At 35.7% G+C, this 16603-nt stretch overlaps 1 protein-coding gene across 3 annotated transcripts in view; it reads left to right on the top strand.

Annotated features, from left to right (window-relative positions):
* Window positions 1-16603, top strand: part of CDH12 (cadherin 12) — a 1061064-nt gene that overhangs the window by 995871 nt on the left and 48590 nt on the right. For all 3 annotated transcript variants that reach the window (XM_032135477.2, XM_032135479.2, XM_058430114.1), the window contains one exon: window positions 6812-7065. In XM_032135477.2, coding sequence (XP_031991368.1) covers window positions 6812-7065 — 254 coding nt within the window. The remainder of the gene's footprint in view (window positions 1-6811; window positions 7066-16603) is intronic.

Here is a 16603-nt window from a genome sequence, read left to right as displayed (position 1 = left end):
CAATTCTTTTTTGTTTTGTTTTGCTTGTTTGTCTTTTTATCTTGGTTACTAAATTTATTCCAAAAATTGCTACTAAAATACAGGCATTACTATAGTGACCATGATTCTTAAGACAATTTGTTAATAACTATGAAAATTTTGCAGAGTTGCAAAACACTAAAGTATAGTAATAACTTGTCCACAGAAAAATTAAGTGCATTTCTAATAAATAGTTTTGTTACAAATATTTTTAAGGTAAGTTATATAAAATGGATCTTTCTTCATTCAAATGTTTTTGTTTACAAACACTTTTTGCCTAGTAATTCTGTCTTTCTTATAAGCATATATATTATTAATTTTCTAACAAATGGTGTTGAAATTTTGTCCAAACTAAAATCTACGTTTTAAAACTTACTACATTTCATAGTTTTTCCCTTTGTAACAGGGACATTCTCACCTATAGTGGCAACTTTTGTTCATCAAATACAAGCTTTTTTATATAAAATATTGAGTTGCAACCTTTTGTCAATGATGATGAGATATGCATAAACTCTCCCACATCTCTTCCCAGACAAGAATTGACTACTATATTGATCATAAAACTAAGAAGTTTTAGGAAACCTGCTTTTTCATTAAAATGATGCTTGTTCTGAACATCTTATCTTTATTGTTCAGCCTAGTGTAATAAACCTGTTTATAAGAGCTTGGTCCTAGTGTCTGTGCATCCTGGTGCAGCCTGGTATAAATCTGTTTTCTAACTGCTTGTCTTAGAAAGAATCTAGTCTGTTTCAGATAAGCCTACATCCTCGGATCATTTGCGTTCATTGACGGTATTCCCTCCCATTGCCTATTAAGACCTACTAGATAATTGAGATTGTAGAGCCTTATCACTCAAGGATGTATTTTCCTAAAAGTGATGGCTTTACTGTGTTGGTAAAAATAATATAGGCTTACTATAAAAATTGAAGTAATACAGAAGAATAAAAAGTAAAGAGGGACAAAACCACAGCTATAGTGAGTCATAATATGGCATAACTGGTTCCTTTGCTCAGGGCCTTTTGGGCGGAAATCAAGGTGTGACTGGGGCTATGATCCAATCTGAGTCTTGGAGTCTTTTGTAACCTTACTGGTTCTTAGCAGAGCCAGTTCCTTCTGGCTGTTTTGTATTGTTGTTGTGTGTTTGTTTTGTTTTGTTTGCTTTTGCAGTAGTTACTACTTCCTTGTGGCTCTTATGACAATTTTGTTAGCTCTTGCCAAATACCAGGTTTCAGTTCCCACAGGCACCCCTTGAGCACTTGCCACTTGCCACATAATCTCTTATGATGACAAATTTACTTCTTATAAGGCAGGACGGAAAGCATCTGCATCACCCCTTTCTTTTAAGGGGTCTCCTGGTTAGATCACACCTCTCAGGTAAAATCTCCTTAATTAACTCAATGTCAAGTGATTAGGGACCCTAATTATATCTGCACAACTTATTTTTCCATAAAACTTAATAAGTTTATGTGAGCAAGATGTCATTTAATTTACAGGCCTCTCACACAATGAATGGAAGAGTCATTGCACACAGAGTATAGGTCACTGGGGGCAGGAATATTGGGAACATCTTAGAATTCTGCTTGCTGCAGCTATCATTTTTTCAAATTCCTCAAAATATCTATAACTGTAGCTATCCATTTCCACTCAACATTATCTGGAAGCATGAGGAGCCCTGGAAGAGCCCAGGCAGCTATTCTCTTATAATTTATGCCAAAAAATTGCTATTCCCCTTTGAAATGAGAAAATCCTTTGGCACTTAACATTTCATTTAGTTTTTTGTGACCTGGACTTCGGCAATGTAAGAACAGAGAAAGTAGTGCTGTAATAGCCCAATGGGCTCTTCCTGCCCATCGCACAGACAAAACCAATTCTCTGAGACCACGGTACTGCAGTAAAGAGCTTACCTGACACTAGGCTAGCCATGTGGAAGACAGAGTTGTTACTCAGATCAGTCTCCCTGAAGGCCCAGAGGTTAAGGTTTTCCAAGGATAGTTTGGTGGGCAAGGGACTAGCAAATGGGTGCTGCCAATTGGTTGGGGATGTCATCATAAGGGTGTAAAATATAGTGCCCCCATGCTGAGTCCATCTCTGGGCAAGGAGCCATAGGACTGGTTGAGTCATATGCCACAAATCTGGATGGGGTTAGAGTGAAAAACATCTCAAAAGACCAATCTTAGATTCTGCAATAGTGATGTTATCTGTAGGAGCAATTAGGGAAGTTACGAATCTTGTGACCTCCGTTCACACGATTTCTGAGCAGTAAGAGATTATAGAAACTACCTATATTTTAGCAGAATTCAGGCCACTATCGTAATCCTAATCTTGTGGCCTTTCTTTAGTTTTGCAAACATGGTTTTGGTCCAGGAACAAGGAGGGGATCAGTTATAGGGAGGGACTGCTATCATCCTTGTTTCAAAGTTAAAGTATAAACTAAATTCCATAGTTAGCTTGGGCTATGCTGGGGAATGAGCCAAGATTGCCAGCCTGTGAGGCTAGAAGCAAGATGGAGTCCGCCATGCTAGACTTCCCTCACTGTCATAATCTTTGCAAAGGTGTTTTTAGTGTGGGAGATACAGGCTCTTGGGCCACAAAAGATTTGCTGAAAAATTACCAACATGAGGCAGATTGATTAATAGGAGAAAAAGCAAACAAATTATTTAACGTGTATACACAGGTGCCTTCAGAATGAAGACCCAATTTCCCAATAAGTTACAGAATCTAATCACCATCTCAAGGTTACAGAAAGAATCGTGGCCCAGAGCATGAACAAAACCAGGTTGTCTTGGTAAATCACGTTTAGTGGCAAGAAAGGTTATGAGAGAGAGAAAGGAAGTGGCTTGGCTAGCAAAGCCACTTGTTATGTAAATGAAATCTCCCTCAGAGAAAATAGATGATATTTATTTTCAGACTTTTAAAATGTTCAGGCTCTCATTGGCTCCTAGGTCTGGGAAAGGCATAGAAAAGACCTGCCTACATTAATGGGAATTTTTTACAGATGCAATTTTTCTCCCATAAAAGACAGCTTTGCAAGGCCACTTGTATTTTCTGGCCCTGTGGCAGACATTTCAAAATACATCAGAGAATTATTTTGGAGGATAAAATATTTTTTATTTCCTTCAGTGGCAAAAAACAAAGAAGCAAAATTATCCCCCTCCCCAATTCCTCCCTTGAGTCTCTGAAGAGCAATTGAGTATACCATATTTCATTTCTCTATAGTTGCAGTTCTTACTGCACAACTCAATTGAACATTCTGGTGCCACCAATCTTCCCTTATAGAAACGACCTAAAGAGAAAGAAGCTGCTCAACTAAATTCTCTTTAGTCAATCATTTCTTCCCCTTAGAGAGGTTTATAACCATTAAATGGGCTCCAAGCAATGCCACAAAGTTTTCTATTTATTGTGCAAGAAATAAATTAGTTCAACCTCACAATAATGTATCTCTATCATAGAATATGATTCATTTTTAGCACTGAAAGTAATCCTATTTATTCTATATTTATTTCAAATGCTGGGATTTTTATTGATTGTGAAACTAAAGTTCATTCCCCCCAAAAATGGAGGGTAGTCAGTCAGATGTGTAGGTAAAGTCAATTAGAGAGAGATCACTGCTGATTCTCTTTGCGCTTTCTGAGCTATATACCATTTTGTAAAGTGGGATTGCCTACAGGTCAGGGTCATGAAGAAGTAAGGAGACTATGGTGGCATTTCTCTTACAATTTTCTTTAGTTCTTTGATCACTACAGGCTATAAGTTTTCCGTTGCAAAAAATCTGTATGTACAGGATTCTTTTATCTTACTCTGTCTCCCTGACAACCAGATATTTGCCTGCTGTGATAGGTCAGGGGTTCTTAAAAGGCATGGAATACATCTCATCTCTTTCAAAGGTTTCAAAATTCTCCTTTCATGTCTGGCTTGAAAAAGAGTTACCTGTAGAGAGTCAAGATTATCCAGATAACAGTAGTGTGTAATCAAGTAGGAAAAAAAATTAAGACCTTATCTAGAAAGAATTTGCCAAATCACATAGATAATAAGAAGTATTTCAACATATGAGAAGGTAGAGAGGGAAATGGGGAATGACTGGTATAAACGTTTACATTCTAAGATAGAAGTTAATTTTTGCCTAAAAAAGGGAGTAAGCATGAGCCAGGTCAGCTCAATTTGCTTTCTAGGCAAAAGGAACCCTAAGGTGATAAAAATCAAAGTAGTCTTATACTACAAGTTAACGATACCTAACATAGACAACTTATATTGTTTAACACTTATAGAGCATTTAGAGTTTGGAAAAACAGAAAATATATTTTTATATGTTCCTTCATTTGAATTAGCTAGTGCACGATTCTATCTTATACATCATTCTCTCTCCGACATCTTCTAACATATTCAATTTCTCTTAAACACACGTAGTTATAGAGAACTTGGTACTTCTTCAAACTCACTCATTAAGCAAGATGGCAATATTCTGTAATTTGTTGAATGAATTGAGAGGCAAGTCTTGTCTTTTCATCTTTCCATCCTTACAGGATGCATCTCAAGACTTGCCAGCACGTAAAGCATCTACGTGTGTGTGTGTGTGTGTGTGTGTGTGTGTGTGTGTGTGTGTATTTTTAATTCACTATGGAATGATTTTATTTATTAGAGGTTTTCTACTTTTTCTAACCTAAATTTACTCTCATTAATAACTCAAATTACTATTAATTCACCACTCAGAGGCATAAAGAATAATCTTAAGTAATGTCAACATAATGGCCCTTCAAGTATTTGAAAATGTGTGTCTTTCCTTGCCGTGGCAGTAATTGTAGTGGTTTCTTATTTTTGGCTTTGGTAATATTTTATCAATCATTCCAGTCTTGGAACAAGTTGTCTTTTCTTGAGTCTGATTTCTTTAACAAAACACAGTATTCAAGCTTTAGGCTGATCAAAGGAGCATCACTGGGCGATCCTCTCTCTTATTTTCAGATATTACACTTCTATTCATGTCATCAAAGGCCATATTATCAACCATCACATATTATGCATGCTATTATTTGCTTATATAGGTATTAAGAGAAATCAAAATTTCTAACAGGAGAAACATGAAAATGAAAGGAAATCAATATTATAAGTTAACAGGTATGAGGTGAGCAAATTAAAATATAGAAAGATAAAAAGAAAACTGATTACATAGCGGGTAAACACATGAATAAAAATATGATAAATAAAAGGAGTACCTACAGGGAATTAATAAATATAGTCCTGCCGCATAAAAAAGTACAGTGAAAGAGACTGATGTCATATTCAAGTGAAATTGCTGTTTTGTTATAATACATTTCATGAAATTGTGAGTTTTTGAAGATTTAAACGTGTTTTTTTTTTGTTTGTTTTTGTTCCTCAGAGGAAATGCATAAAACAGCAATCATATCTTAGAAGGAGAAAAATATCCATCCTTCCTTTATTTTCCCCAGGTGTACTACAGTAAAGGAACAGGTACTGACATAGCATTTAGCAACTTATTGGGATCAGACTTGAGGGAATTCCTTTAGAAAACATAAATTTTTAAAGGTCCCAGAAAATCATCACCGTGTTAATCTTAAATTCGTGTTGTCTCAGATTTTCTTAGATGATCAGAGGCCAGAGCCATTGACCTTAAAATTTTCACTTAAACAGAGCACCACAGCAGCACCATATTTCAGGATTAGTATATTTTCAGTTATTGCAGGCATAAAATTAATATTTACAGTGAGGGTGCAAATAAGGAGTGATAAGCTAAAATTGAGCATCCATGACTCCATAGAAAATGACTTCCTATATTATGTTTCACAGCCTTCTCTAATTTAGTCACATATATTAATATATAAAGCCACAATTCTTGGTAATGTGTATTGATGATGCATTACAGCGCCCATAATTTATATATACAGTTCTGAGAACACACACACAAAAAAAAACTCTTCTTAAATTAGCACTATGTATGCTTTTAAATACTGATACAGACATTTACTAGTAAAAAAAAAAAAAGACCTAGACATCCAAAAGTATTTAACATAAGATGCCATAAAATAAGACAACAAAATATGGAGTTTTCATGGGACCACTTTTCCAATACCAAATTTGCAGCTAGCTAGAATCTAGAATATCTTCAATGATCCTATTTCATTTTTTTATCATTGCTTTGTTCCACTAGATGTCAGTATTGGATAAGAGCAGAGAAATGCTTCCCTGAACACTGTTCTCTTGCTGTTTTAACTTTGCTCATATAAAATGATTAAGCCCTACCTAGCATGTATGTCTGCACGTAAATGATGTGATTTTTTTAAACATATGTAACTGATGATCTTTACAAGTTAACCAGAAACTTCTACATGGACGTGATTCTTTTCTTAAAATGTTTACCTTGCGCCTGTAATCCCAGCACTTTGGGAGGCCGAGGTGGGTGGATCACCTGAGGTCAGGAATTCAAGACCAGCCTGGCCAACATGTTGAAACCCCGTCTCTACTTAAAATACAAAAATTAGCCGGGCATGGTGGCGGGCGCTTGTAGTCCCAGATACTCAGGAGGCTGAGGCAGGAGAACCGCTTGAACCCCAGAGGTGGAGGTTGCAGTAAGCCGAGATCACACCACTGAGTTCCAGCCTGGGAGAGAGGGAGAGACTCTGTTTTGCCTTGTGCTGCCCTTACCCACTAATTATGAAGAAAAATGAAAATTTTAAACCAGTACAATTGATAATAACTTGCAAATTGCTCTAAAGTAATGTTCACCATTTCTGCCACATTCTATATGAATTTACTCCTTATTCTTAATTTGTCCTCACTACAGCCTTTAGATTTTGAAACAAAGAAGGCATACACTTTCAAAGTTGAGGCTTCCAACCTTCACCTTGACCACCGGTTTCACTCGGCGGGCCCTTTCAAAGACACAGCCACGGTGAAGATCAGCGTGCTGGACGTAGATGAGCCGCCGGTTTTCAGCAAGCCGCTCTACACCATGGAGGTTTACGAAGACACTCCGGTAGGGACGATCATTGGCGCTGTCACTGCTCAAGACCTGGATGTAGGCAGCAGTGCTGTTAGGTGAGTAAAGAAACATTTTCTTTTCTATGTCTCAGGAAAACAAAACAAGAACAAAAACAAGAAAACCAATTATCTGTCCAAAACTGCATGATGATTTAATTACAGAACATGATGCTTGAAAACATAATGACTTTACATAAGAACAGAGGAAATGTTATAGGATTGGGGGGGAATATATTATCAACTATTGCAACAGTGTTTACTAGTGGTGTTATAACCACTGGAGGTCTGATTCTCATGTCACTCAAGGTAACAAATCTCAACTCTTCATGTATAAACGGGATTTAATAATATAACCTTTTAGAGAAAGATTCTCATAATTAGTAATATTAAGGTACTTTGGAAGTGCCTAGAGTATAATAGACATTAATACATTTTATAATTACTCTAAAATTTGTGACCCCTTACCCAAAGTTAGTGTTTGAAAAAGTTATTGCAATTTGCATGTCATTTTTTCCAGTGTAACAAACGTGTGTACTGGGGTTGAGGTGAAATGAGTAGAGACACAGAGTCAGTCCTAGAGTAAAATGAATGTATGGAATTGCTCAAAGCAAACACTTTGCAAGAAGCTGCTTCCTGCTCATCTGTCTCCCACTCTCTCTCTCTCTCAACACGTAAAGTCCGCTAGTACTATCAAGACATAATACAATTTCCCTTTTCCTCATTTATGCATTGACCCAGCAGTATGTTTTGAGACTTTATTTCCCATTCATTCTATTGTATGCTTGAATTTTCTGCCGCGTGCCTACAGCTGTTGGGAAACCAGTTAAAAGACAAGTATGAGATTTGTTCCTGAATCTTCTGTCCCGAAAGAAGCTTAGTATGCAAGAACCAAAATAAGAAAACATTAAGTAGGTTTTTAAAGCAAAAACACTTTATTCTATTGACATACAACAGACAAATATCTTGCAAGATTTTACACCATGTGGCAGGCAAGTAAAGATTAAAACAACAGATCAAGTATTCAGTAGTATCCTTAACACAGTAATTGCATATAGTGACATCTCAGGAAATGGCTTGACAGCATACGTAACTTGCTCTTTGGATTTATCTGAATCCATCACCTATAGTTACATGAATACTACCTCAGTCAGTTCTAGCTGCTATAATCCATTAACACATACTGGATGTATTAGTTTGTTTTCACACTGCTATAAAGAACCACCCTGAGACTGGGTAATCTATAAAGTAAAGAGGTTTAATTGATTCACAGTTCCACCTGCCTGGGGAGGTCTCGGGAAACTTACAATCATGGTGGAAGGAGAAGCAGGCGCATCTTACATGGCAGCAGGCAAGAGACAACGTGTGAAGGAGGAACAGTCAAACACTTATGAAACAATCAGATCTTGTAAGAACTCACTCTATCATGAACAAAGCATGGGGGAACCAGCCCCACCCCCATGAGCCAATCACCTCCCAGAAGGACCCTCCTTCAACACCTAGGGATTACAATTCTAAATGAGATTTTGGTTGGGACCCAGAGCCAAACCATATCACTGAGTGACTTAAGCAACAAACACAGTTCTGGAGGCTAGACAGTCCAAGATCAAGCGACCAGCAGATCCAGCGTCTCGTGAAGACCTGCTTTCTTTTCAGCAGGTGGTCATCTTCTCCTTGTTTACAGACACTGGAGAAAGAGAAAGAGAGCTCTCTCTAGAGTCCCTTTTGTAATGGTAAAAATAACTTTATGAGGGCTCCATCCTGATGAACTAATTACCTCCCAAATGCCCCATCTTTTAATACTATCACATTGAGGTTTAGGATTGCAAGATGTGAATTTTTGGGGGGATACAGATCATCTCATAATATTCCAATTCTGCCCACCCCAAATTTATGTCTTTCTTACATGCAAAATGCATGCATCCTAAGGGCCCCCAAAGTCTCAACTTCTTCTAATATTAATTAAAATCCAAAATGTCATCTAAATATCATCTAAGCCAAACAAATGTGAGACAAAAGGTATAATTCATCCTGAGGCCAAATTCCTCTCCAGCTGTGAATCTCCAGCTGTGAAACCAAATAAATTGTGTGTTTCCAAAATACAACAGTGAAGATATTCCTATTCCAAGATGGAGAAAGAGGAAAGAAGAGAGGAGTGAGAGGTCCAATGTAAGTCCAAAACCTAACAAGGGAAACTCCATTAAACCTTAGTCTCAAACATAATCCTTCTCTAGCTCTATTCTTCACCTTTCAGGCCCACTAGAATGGATGTTCCACTTTTGGACTCACTAGGGTGGCAACATAGCCTCCACCACTCAGAGGGACACCGCCCATGCTGTGGTTCTCTGCAGTGTCCTCACTCATGTGCAGTGGTCACACTCTCAGGGCTCCACTGAGCGACTCTACCCCAATGTCTCTTCTAGGCATTGATCCCAATGTTTAAAATCATTATAGAAGCAGCCATTCCACAAGGCTGGTGACATCAAATCACTGTTGTGGTGATTTGGAATTCTTCCCACGATTTGGAGAATTATGAATGCTCATAGCTGAAGAGTTATGTGATGCTATTTAACAGAGCTGAAGAAGTTTGATGATCTTCTTTCATTTTACCACATTTCTGTTTTCTTTAGTACCAGCTGGCAGTGTTTCTGCTATTATAATCTCATCTGTTTTCCTGGCTTTTTTTGAAATACTGGATGAAGTTCATGGTTCACACCTATACAAATCTTCTTATTAAGTAATCAATCTATCAACCCTTAATGTTCTCTTCTAAACACACTTTCTCATTATTTTGGAACACGGACGGGGTTGAGATATTTCCAAGTCCTTAAGCTTTGGTTTCTTTTTATTTAAAAAATTCATCTTTATTTAATTTCTTTAATTTCACATTTTACTGTAAGCAGTTGTGAGGAACCAAGCTACTCCTTTAACACTTCACTTAAAAATCTCCTCAGCTAAATATCTAATAATTTCATCACTCAAAAGTCCTTCTTTCCACAAAATACTAGACCATGAACACCATTCACCTAGGTTCTTTGCCACTTAGTGACCTTTCCTCTAGTTTCTAATGACATGTCTTTATTTCTCTCTGATAACATATCAGAATGGCTTTTACTGTCCATATATCTACCAACATTCTGTTTATGATTGTTTAGATGTTCTTTGGGAAGACAGAATCTTTCTCTACAGTTCTCTTTTCTTTCTGAACCTTTAATAGAATATCCTTGAACATTCATAATTTTAGCACTTCAAAACTCTTCCAGCCTGTACCCCTTACTCAGTTTCAGAGCCACTTCTACATTATTACGTATTTTTTATAGCTGCACCCCTACTGCTTGGTACCAATTTCTGTCTTAGTCACTTAAGGCTGCTATAACAAATTACTGTAGATGGAGTGGCTTCAGCAACAGTTTCTGAAAGCTGAAAAGGTTATGTTCCATGTGCCAAGAGATCCATTGTCTAATAAAGGCCTGGTTTCTATTTCGCAGAAAGTCATGTCCTTGTATCCACACAGCAGAAAGAGGAAGAGAGCTGTCTGAGGACTTGGTTAGAAGGGCACTGATCCTCTTTATGAGGACTTCACCCTCATGACCTCCTTACCCCCCACAAAGCCGACCCATATATCATACACTGGACATTAGGATTTCAACATATGAATTTTGGGGAAACATAAACATTCAGTCCATAACAAATGCTTTTATTCTTGAAGAGAATCAGTAATCAGGAGAGAACTTAAAAAAAGTTCATCTGTTTTTTAAAAAGAAATAAGTATAACAATTACTGAGCACCCGTACATTTCAGGCTGATTGCCAACCAGTATACTCACTGAATTCAAACTATTGTTTTACATTTCTATATTACAACATGATTCACTTCCAGTTAAGTTCCAGAAAACCATATATAACCATATATGGTTTATAAGGCTATATGCAGACACACACACACACACACACACACACACACACACCCACATATACATTCAATATTTGTTAGGTATTCTCCAAAATCTGCTGCCTTGGCAATTATTATGTATTAACCTAACATTATTTATTAGTCTTTTATTTCTGAAGCCCTTGGATGTTCTGTCGATAATTACAAAAGTAGAAGATTCCTGGTGAATAGATTTACAGGTTTTTAAAAATATGAACAGTTATTGAAAAAATATTGAAGGTTGCAACAAAAATAATTAAAAGGTAAATGAGGATTAATTGAAACTCTCTGCAGGTCAATAAATAAGAATTTGCATAGAGAAACTATGTATCTAGAGTAGAGAACATGCTATGTTGTTTAATTTACTGTATGTTGTATTTTGAAGACATAAAAGAAGATGAGGCCAAAATATTAAGAAAAACATGATTTTAAGGCAATACTTAAGAACTAGAAAAATAAAAAATTTCCTAAGTAAAAAACATTATTGGTAAAGATACACGTTCCAAATTCAAGAAAATTGTTAGAGTCAAGAACCTGGTGTGAGGAACAGAGAAAGGTTAACATGAAAGAAAGTCTCCTGCTGTAAGTGTGTTTTTTATTTTGTACGTTTTATGTCACAGTAGCTAGTATCTGACAAGTGCTACTTTATATGAAATAAAGTAGTATACCAAGTCTTAGTTCTAATGAGTAGCAGTCAGCCCACTTGACACAGATGGATCTAATTGATCCCCACAAGGGGTTGTCAAAAGACAGAGCTGTTTTTGAATCAACATGAAACCTGTCTTTGTTCCATGTCCTTGGAGCGAACAACAAACTTGAATAATGTCAGCTAAGGAAACATGGAGTATGAGGCATCATCTTTCCTTGTTCTGAAAATGTGTTTACTCACTTAAGAATGGGAGTGAAAATACGTTGTGAGAACTAAGAATTAAAGTGTAAAATTACTTGACATGGTTAGATATGCTGTTTGTTTCGTTTTCCTTTGTTTAACTGGCTTTTCAGAGAGTTATTGTGCAAGATATTAATTTAGGACCTTGGGTATTTTATCATCATCATCTTCATCATCATCTTCATCATCATCATCATCATCACTAAGCACAGCAAAGAGCCACATCAATGCCACAACCAAGGACTGAGCCCGTTTTGAAGAACGGTTCTCTTAGGTTTCATGACTAGCAAACACACCCTGTCTGGTTCCTTACTCTCAACCTTTGGCCCCAGCTTTATTTCTAGTTATTCTTTTCTTTTCTAGCCTTTGCCTTTTAATGCACTGATTTCTTGTTTCTAATGCTGTATATTTTTTGAGGTGAACACTGCTATTATATAGTTCACAGAAACAATTTCTAGTGAGTCAAATGAGACTGGATTAAGTATATCCACCATTAGTGAATATTGCTTTTCATAACAGCAAGTTCTTGAGTTTAGAAAGTTAAAACTGTTGATTATCCAGTTACATTGAAAGATATTATTTACTTTGAGTATTAGTGATTTCGGTTACAGAAAGATTTCAGTGGGTAATTTTGCTCAATATGTACCACTTTTCTTTTGTTCCAAACGTGTAAAAGTCTGTTATCCTTGGAATAAATTTAAAAATATAACTTAATCATATTTTTATTAAATTTAAGAAATTATTTAATTTGAATCCATGTCAAAAGTATTAAATAATAACAGAATGATGATATAAAGTAAATCTATTTTATGTATGTAGACTTGCATATATAAACTCAAAATTACAGTGGTTAATAGTACAATTGAAAAGTGTACAGATTGTTCCCCGACTCATAAAGATTCATCTCACAATGTTTTCACTTTGCAATGGTGTGAAAACGATATGTATTCAGTAGAAACCTTACTTCGAGTACCTATACATCCATTCCTTTCTTCCCTTTCAGTTCAGCATTCAATAAATTACATAAGAATTCAACTATTTATTATAAGACAGGCTTTGCACTAGATGATTTTGTCCAAATGTAGGCTAACATAAGTTGTTCAAGCAGGTTTAAGGTAGTCTAGGCTAAGCTACAATGTTCAGGAGCTTAAGTGTTTTAGATGCATTTTCAACTTAAGGTAATTTCAACTTATGATGGGTTTGTTGAGATGTAACCTCATGGTAAGTCAAGGAGCCTCTGTTTTTGTCATCTTATCTATGCTTCTGTTTAATGATCTTTCTAACCAAAACCCATCACTTAAAATCAAGTAGGTAATTTAAATAATAATCAGAAAACAATTTCAACTACCATAAGTAGAATACAATATTCAATTAAATTACTAATTAGTTGTTAAAATAAAAACATGTTTCCACAAAAATGATCTTATATTCCAAATCTAGTCTTTTTACCACACTATTGTAAAAATTGCTGTAATCAATTGGAATTGATTTTTAAGAAACTCTTGATTAAGAAAGTATCAAAGTAGCTGGTTTGCATTTGAAGTCCCTTTTCAATATGACAGAAATCTTAGCATGTGTGCAAAAACCTAAGTTCAGACACAGCACACTTTGGGAGAGAGAAGAAAGAGAGGCCCAGCTATCATGTGACATTCTATAGCAGTATGTGTAACTTCTATTAAATATTTGAAAAATTGCCCATGCTCTCTTTCTCATCTACCTCACAAGATCTTTGTAAGAATTAAATGAAGTATTGGTATAAATGTTTCTAGAGCAGTATCTGGCATATTTAGTGCTATCTGTGTGATTTATTTTGTTCTTCCTTCCATTAGTACATAAACTGCACAGGGGCAGAGATTTTTCTACATTTTTATTGATAGATCCCACACACCTAAAATATTGCCTAGCACAAGTGAATAGTTAAAAAATATTTGTTCAATGAATGACTTGACCTATATAATACTAATTTCAGCTAAATATTAAAATGGTATTGTATTCATTGGTGTTTTCCGCATGAAGAAAAATCAACACAGCTACTTCTTTTATAAATCTAGAAAAATATCTGAGAAACTATGGTAATTTCAGTATTTCAACCCTCAGATGTGTTCCAAAATGTTGGCTCATGATTGTCTCTAATAATTAACTGATAGGAAATGCTATCTTTTAAAAACTCACATTTATTTTTGTATGGATTATGATCCTGTAGGTTTGCAAATAAGCATGTACTTGTCAGATGCTTCTTTGATGATTTTGAGAATATATACATTATATTAAGATTCACATTGTGAATACTAAAGGAAATAGATAAGATATGGAGGGCTCAAAAAAGATTAACTTTTATCTCAATGAATATTCTATAATATATATGGATAACATTCTTCTTTGAATACCTATAGGAATATTCAGTACTTTCTCAGAAAGCATGCCATGAAAAATAAAAGTAATTTTCTACTAACTGAATAATAAAATGTAAAATGAGAAAAGCTGATTAGAGTTACACAAAATGAGGAATTGGACTCTACATAAAAAAAATTTTAAAGTTCACATTAAGAAAAAATAGTGTGTTAGTTTATATACCAGAACTTTTCTTCATGAATTACTTTACTAATTCTAAGTGAAGGTAAACGCTGGTTTTTAACAATAGCTAGAACTCAAAGTACCTCTAAAGAATATATTATAAATTCTTAAATCATTTCACGGTATGCAGGAAACAAATATACAGAAACAATGCAAAACATGTTAAATGAAAAAAATAGATATTTTGTACAAATTGATGGACATAAAAAGAAAAAGCAGAGAGTGTTTGATATGGAATACCTCAAAGAAACTCAGAGATAAACAAACCAATAAAAGGATATGTAGAATTTAGAAACTGCAGGAGTAGCTGTATGTGTTAATCTCTGGGGATTTTGCCCTATTCATCTTTTTCACAACTGTGGTATACTGAGTGTTTAGGACCCACAGGAGAATTATTTCTCTGAAGTTGGTTTTTGCATGATGTCTCTTTGCAAATGTGCTGATGGTATTTAGCTTGTATTAACTCCATTTATAGAAGCAAAGAAACTGAAAAATCATTTTACTAAAAGAAAAACAAAAAAAAGTAAACGAAGAAGAGAAAATTTGCTAAGAAAATAGAGATCAACTGGACTACAATTTGCTAACAGAGGTTAATCCCCATAAAGATCAAGCCAGAACACCCACTTGTATGAGCCTTTAAGAAAAAAAGACATTATATTTCCACATCTAGATATAGATCTACCTATATCAGTACCTAGATCAGATTTGAAAAAACTCACAGGCACATGTCCACATACAGATACACACTATATTTTATTAGTACATTGCATTATACACTAGAATATATCTTTTACATCAAGAAAAATTTTTAAATTAATTTTGCACACAGTATATGAAACCTTATTCAGTACAGTGCCAACTCTCAGGTATCTTTTCATTTTTCACATTATATATATTTGTGTCCTAAGTAAAAATCTGGTAAGTACCATGACAGGGTTCAATATGGTGGTTTCAGTGGATATGACGGACATGAAGAAGATACGGGGAAATGGGAGAAGTGATTTTTTTTTTTTTATTATACTTTAGGTTTTAGGGTACATGTGCACAATGTGCAGGTTTGTTACATATGTATCTATGTGCCATGTTGATTTCCTGCACCCATTAACTCGTCATTTAGCATTAGGTATATCTCCTAATGCCATCCCTCCCCCCTCCCCCAACCCCACAACAGTCCCCGGAGTGTGATGTTCCCCTTCCTGTGTCCATGAGTTCTCATTGTTCAATTCCCACCTATGAGTGAGAACATGCAGTGTTTGGTTTTCTGTCCTTGCGATAGTTTACTGAGAATGATGTTTTCCAGTTTCATCCATGTCCCTACAAAGGATATGAACTCATCATTTTTTATGGCTGCATAGTATTCCATGGTGTATATGTGCCACATTTTCTTAATCCAGTCTATCATTGTTGGACATTTGGGTTGGTTCCAAGTCTTTGCTATTGTGAATAGTGCCGCAATAAACATACGTGTGCATGTGTCTTTATAGCAGCATGATTTATAGTCCTTTGGGTATATACCCAGTAATGGGATGGCTGGGTCAAATGGTATTTCTAGTTCTAGATCCCTGAGGAATCGCCACACTGACTTCCACAATGGTTGAACTAGTTTACAGTCCCACCAACAGTGTAAAAGTGTTCCTATTTCTCCACATCCTCTCCAGCACCTGTTGTTTCCTGACTTTTTAATGATGGCCATTCTAACTGGTGTGAGATGGTATCTCACTGTGGTTTTGATTTGCATTTCTCTGATGGCCAGTGATGATGAGCATTTTTTCATGTGTTTTTTGGCTGCATAAATGTCTTCTTTTGAGAAGTGTCTGTTCATGTCCTTTGCCCACTTTTTGATGGGGTTGTTTGTTTTTTTCTTGTAAATTTGTTTGAGTTCATTGTAGATTCTGGATATTAGCCCTTTGTCAGATGAGTAGGTTGCAAAAATTTTCTCCCATTCTGTAGGTTGCCTGTTCACTCTGATGGTAGTTTCTTTTGCTGTGCAGAAGCTCTTTAGTTTAATTAGATCCCATTTGTCAATTTTGGCTTTTGTTGCCATTGCTTTTGGTGTTTTAGACATGAAGTCCTTGCCCACGCCTATGTCCTGAATGGTATTGCCTAGGTTTTCTTGTAGGATTTTAATGGTTTTAGGTCTAACATTTAAGTCTTTAATCCATCTTGAATTAATTTTTGTATAAGGTGTAAGGAAGGGATCCAGTT

The sequence above is a fragment of the Hylobates moloch genome, unplaced genomic scaffold (genome assembly GCF_009828535.3).
Source record: "Hylobates moloch isolate HMO894 unplaced genomic scaffold, HMol_V3 SCAFFOLD_17, whole genome shotgun sequence".
NCBI classification, from domain to species: domain Eukaryota; kingdom Metazoa; phylum Chordata; class Mammalia; order Primates; family Hylobatidae; genus Hylobates; species Hylobates moloch.
This window is presented reverse-complemented; position numbering and strand designations above follow the sequence as displayed.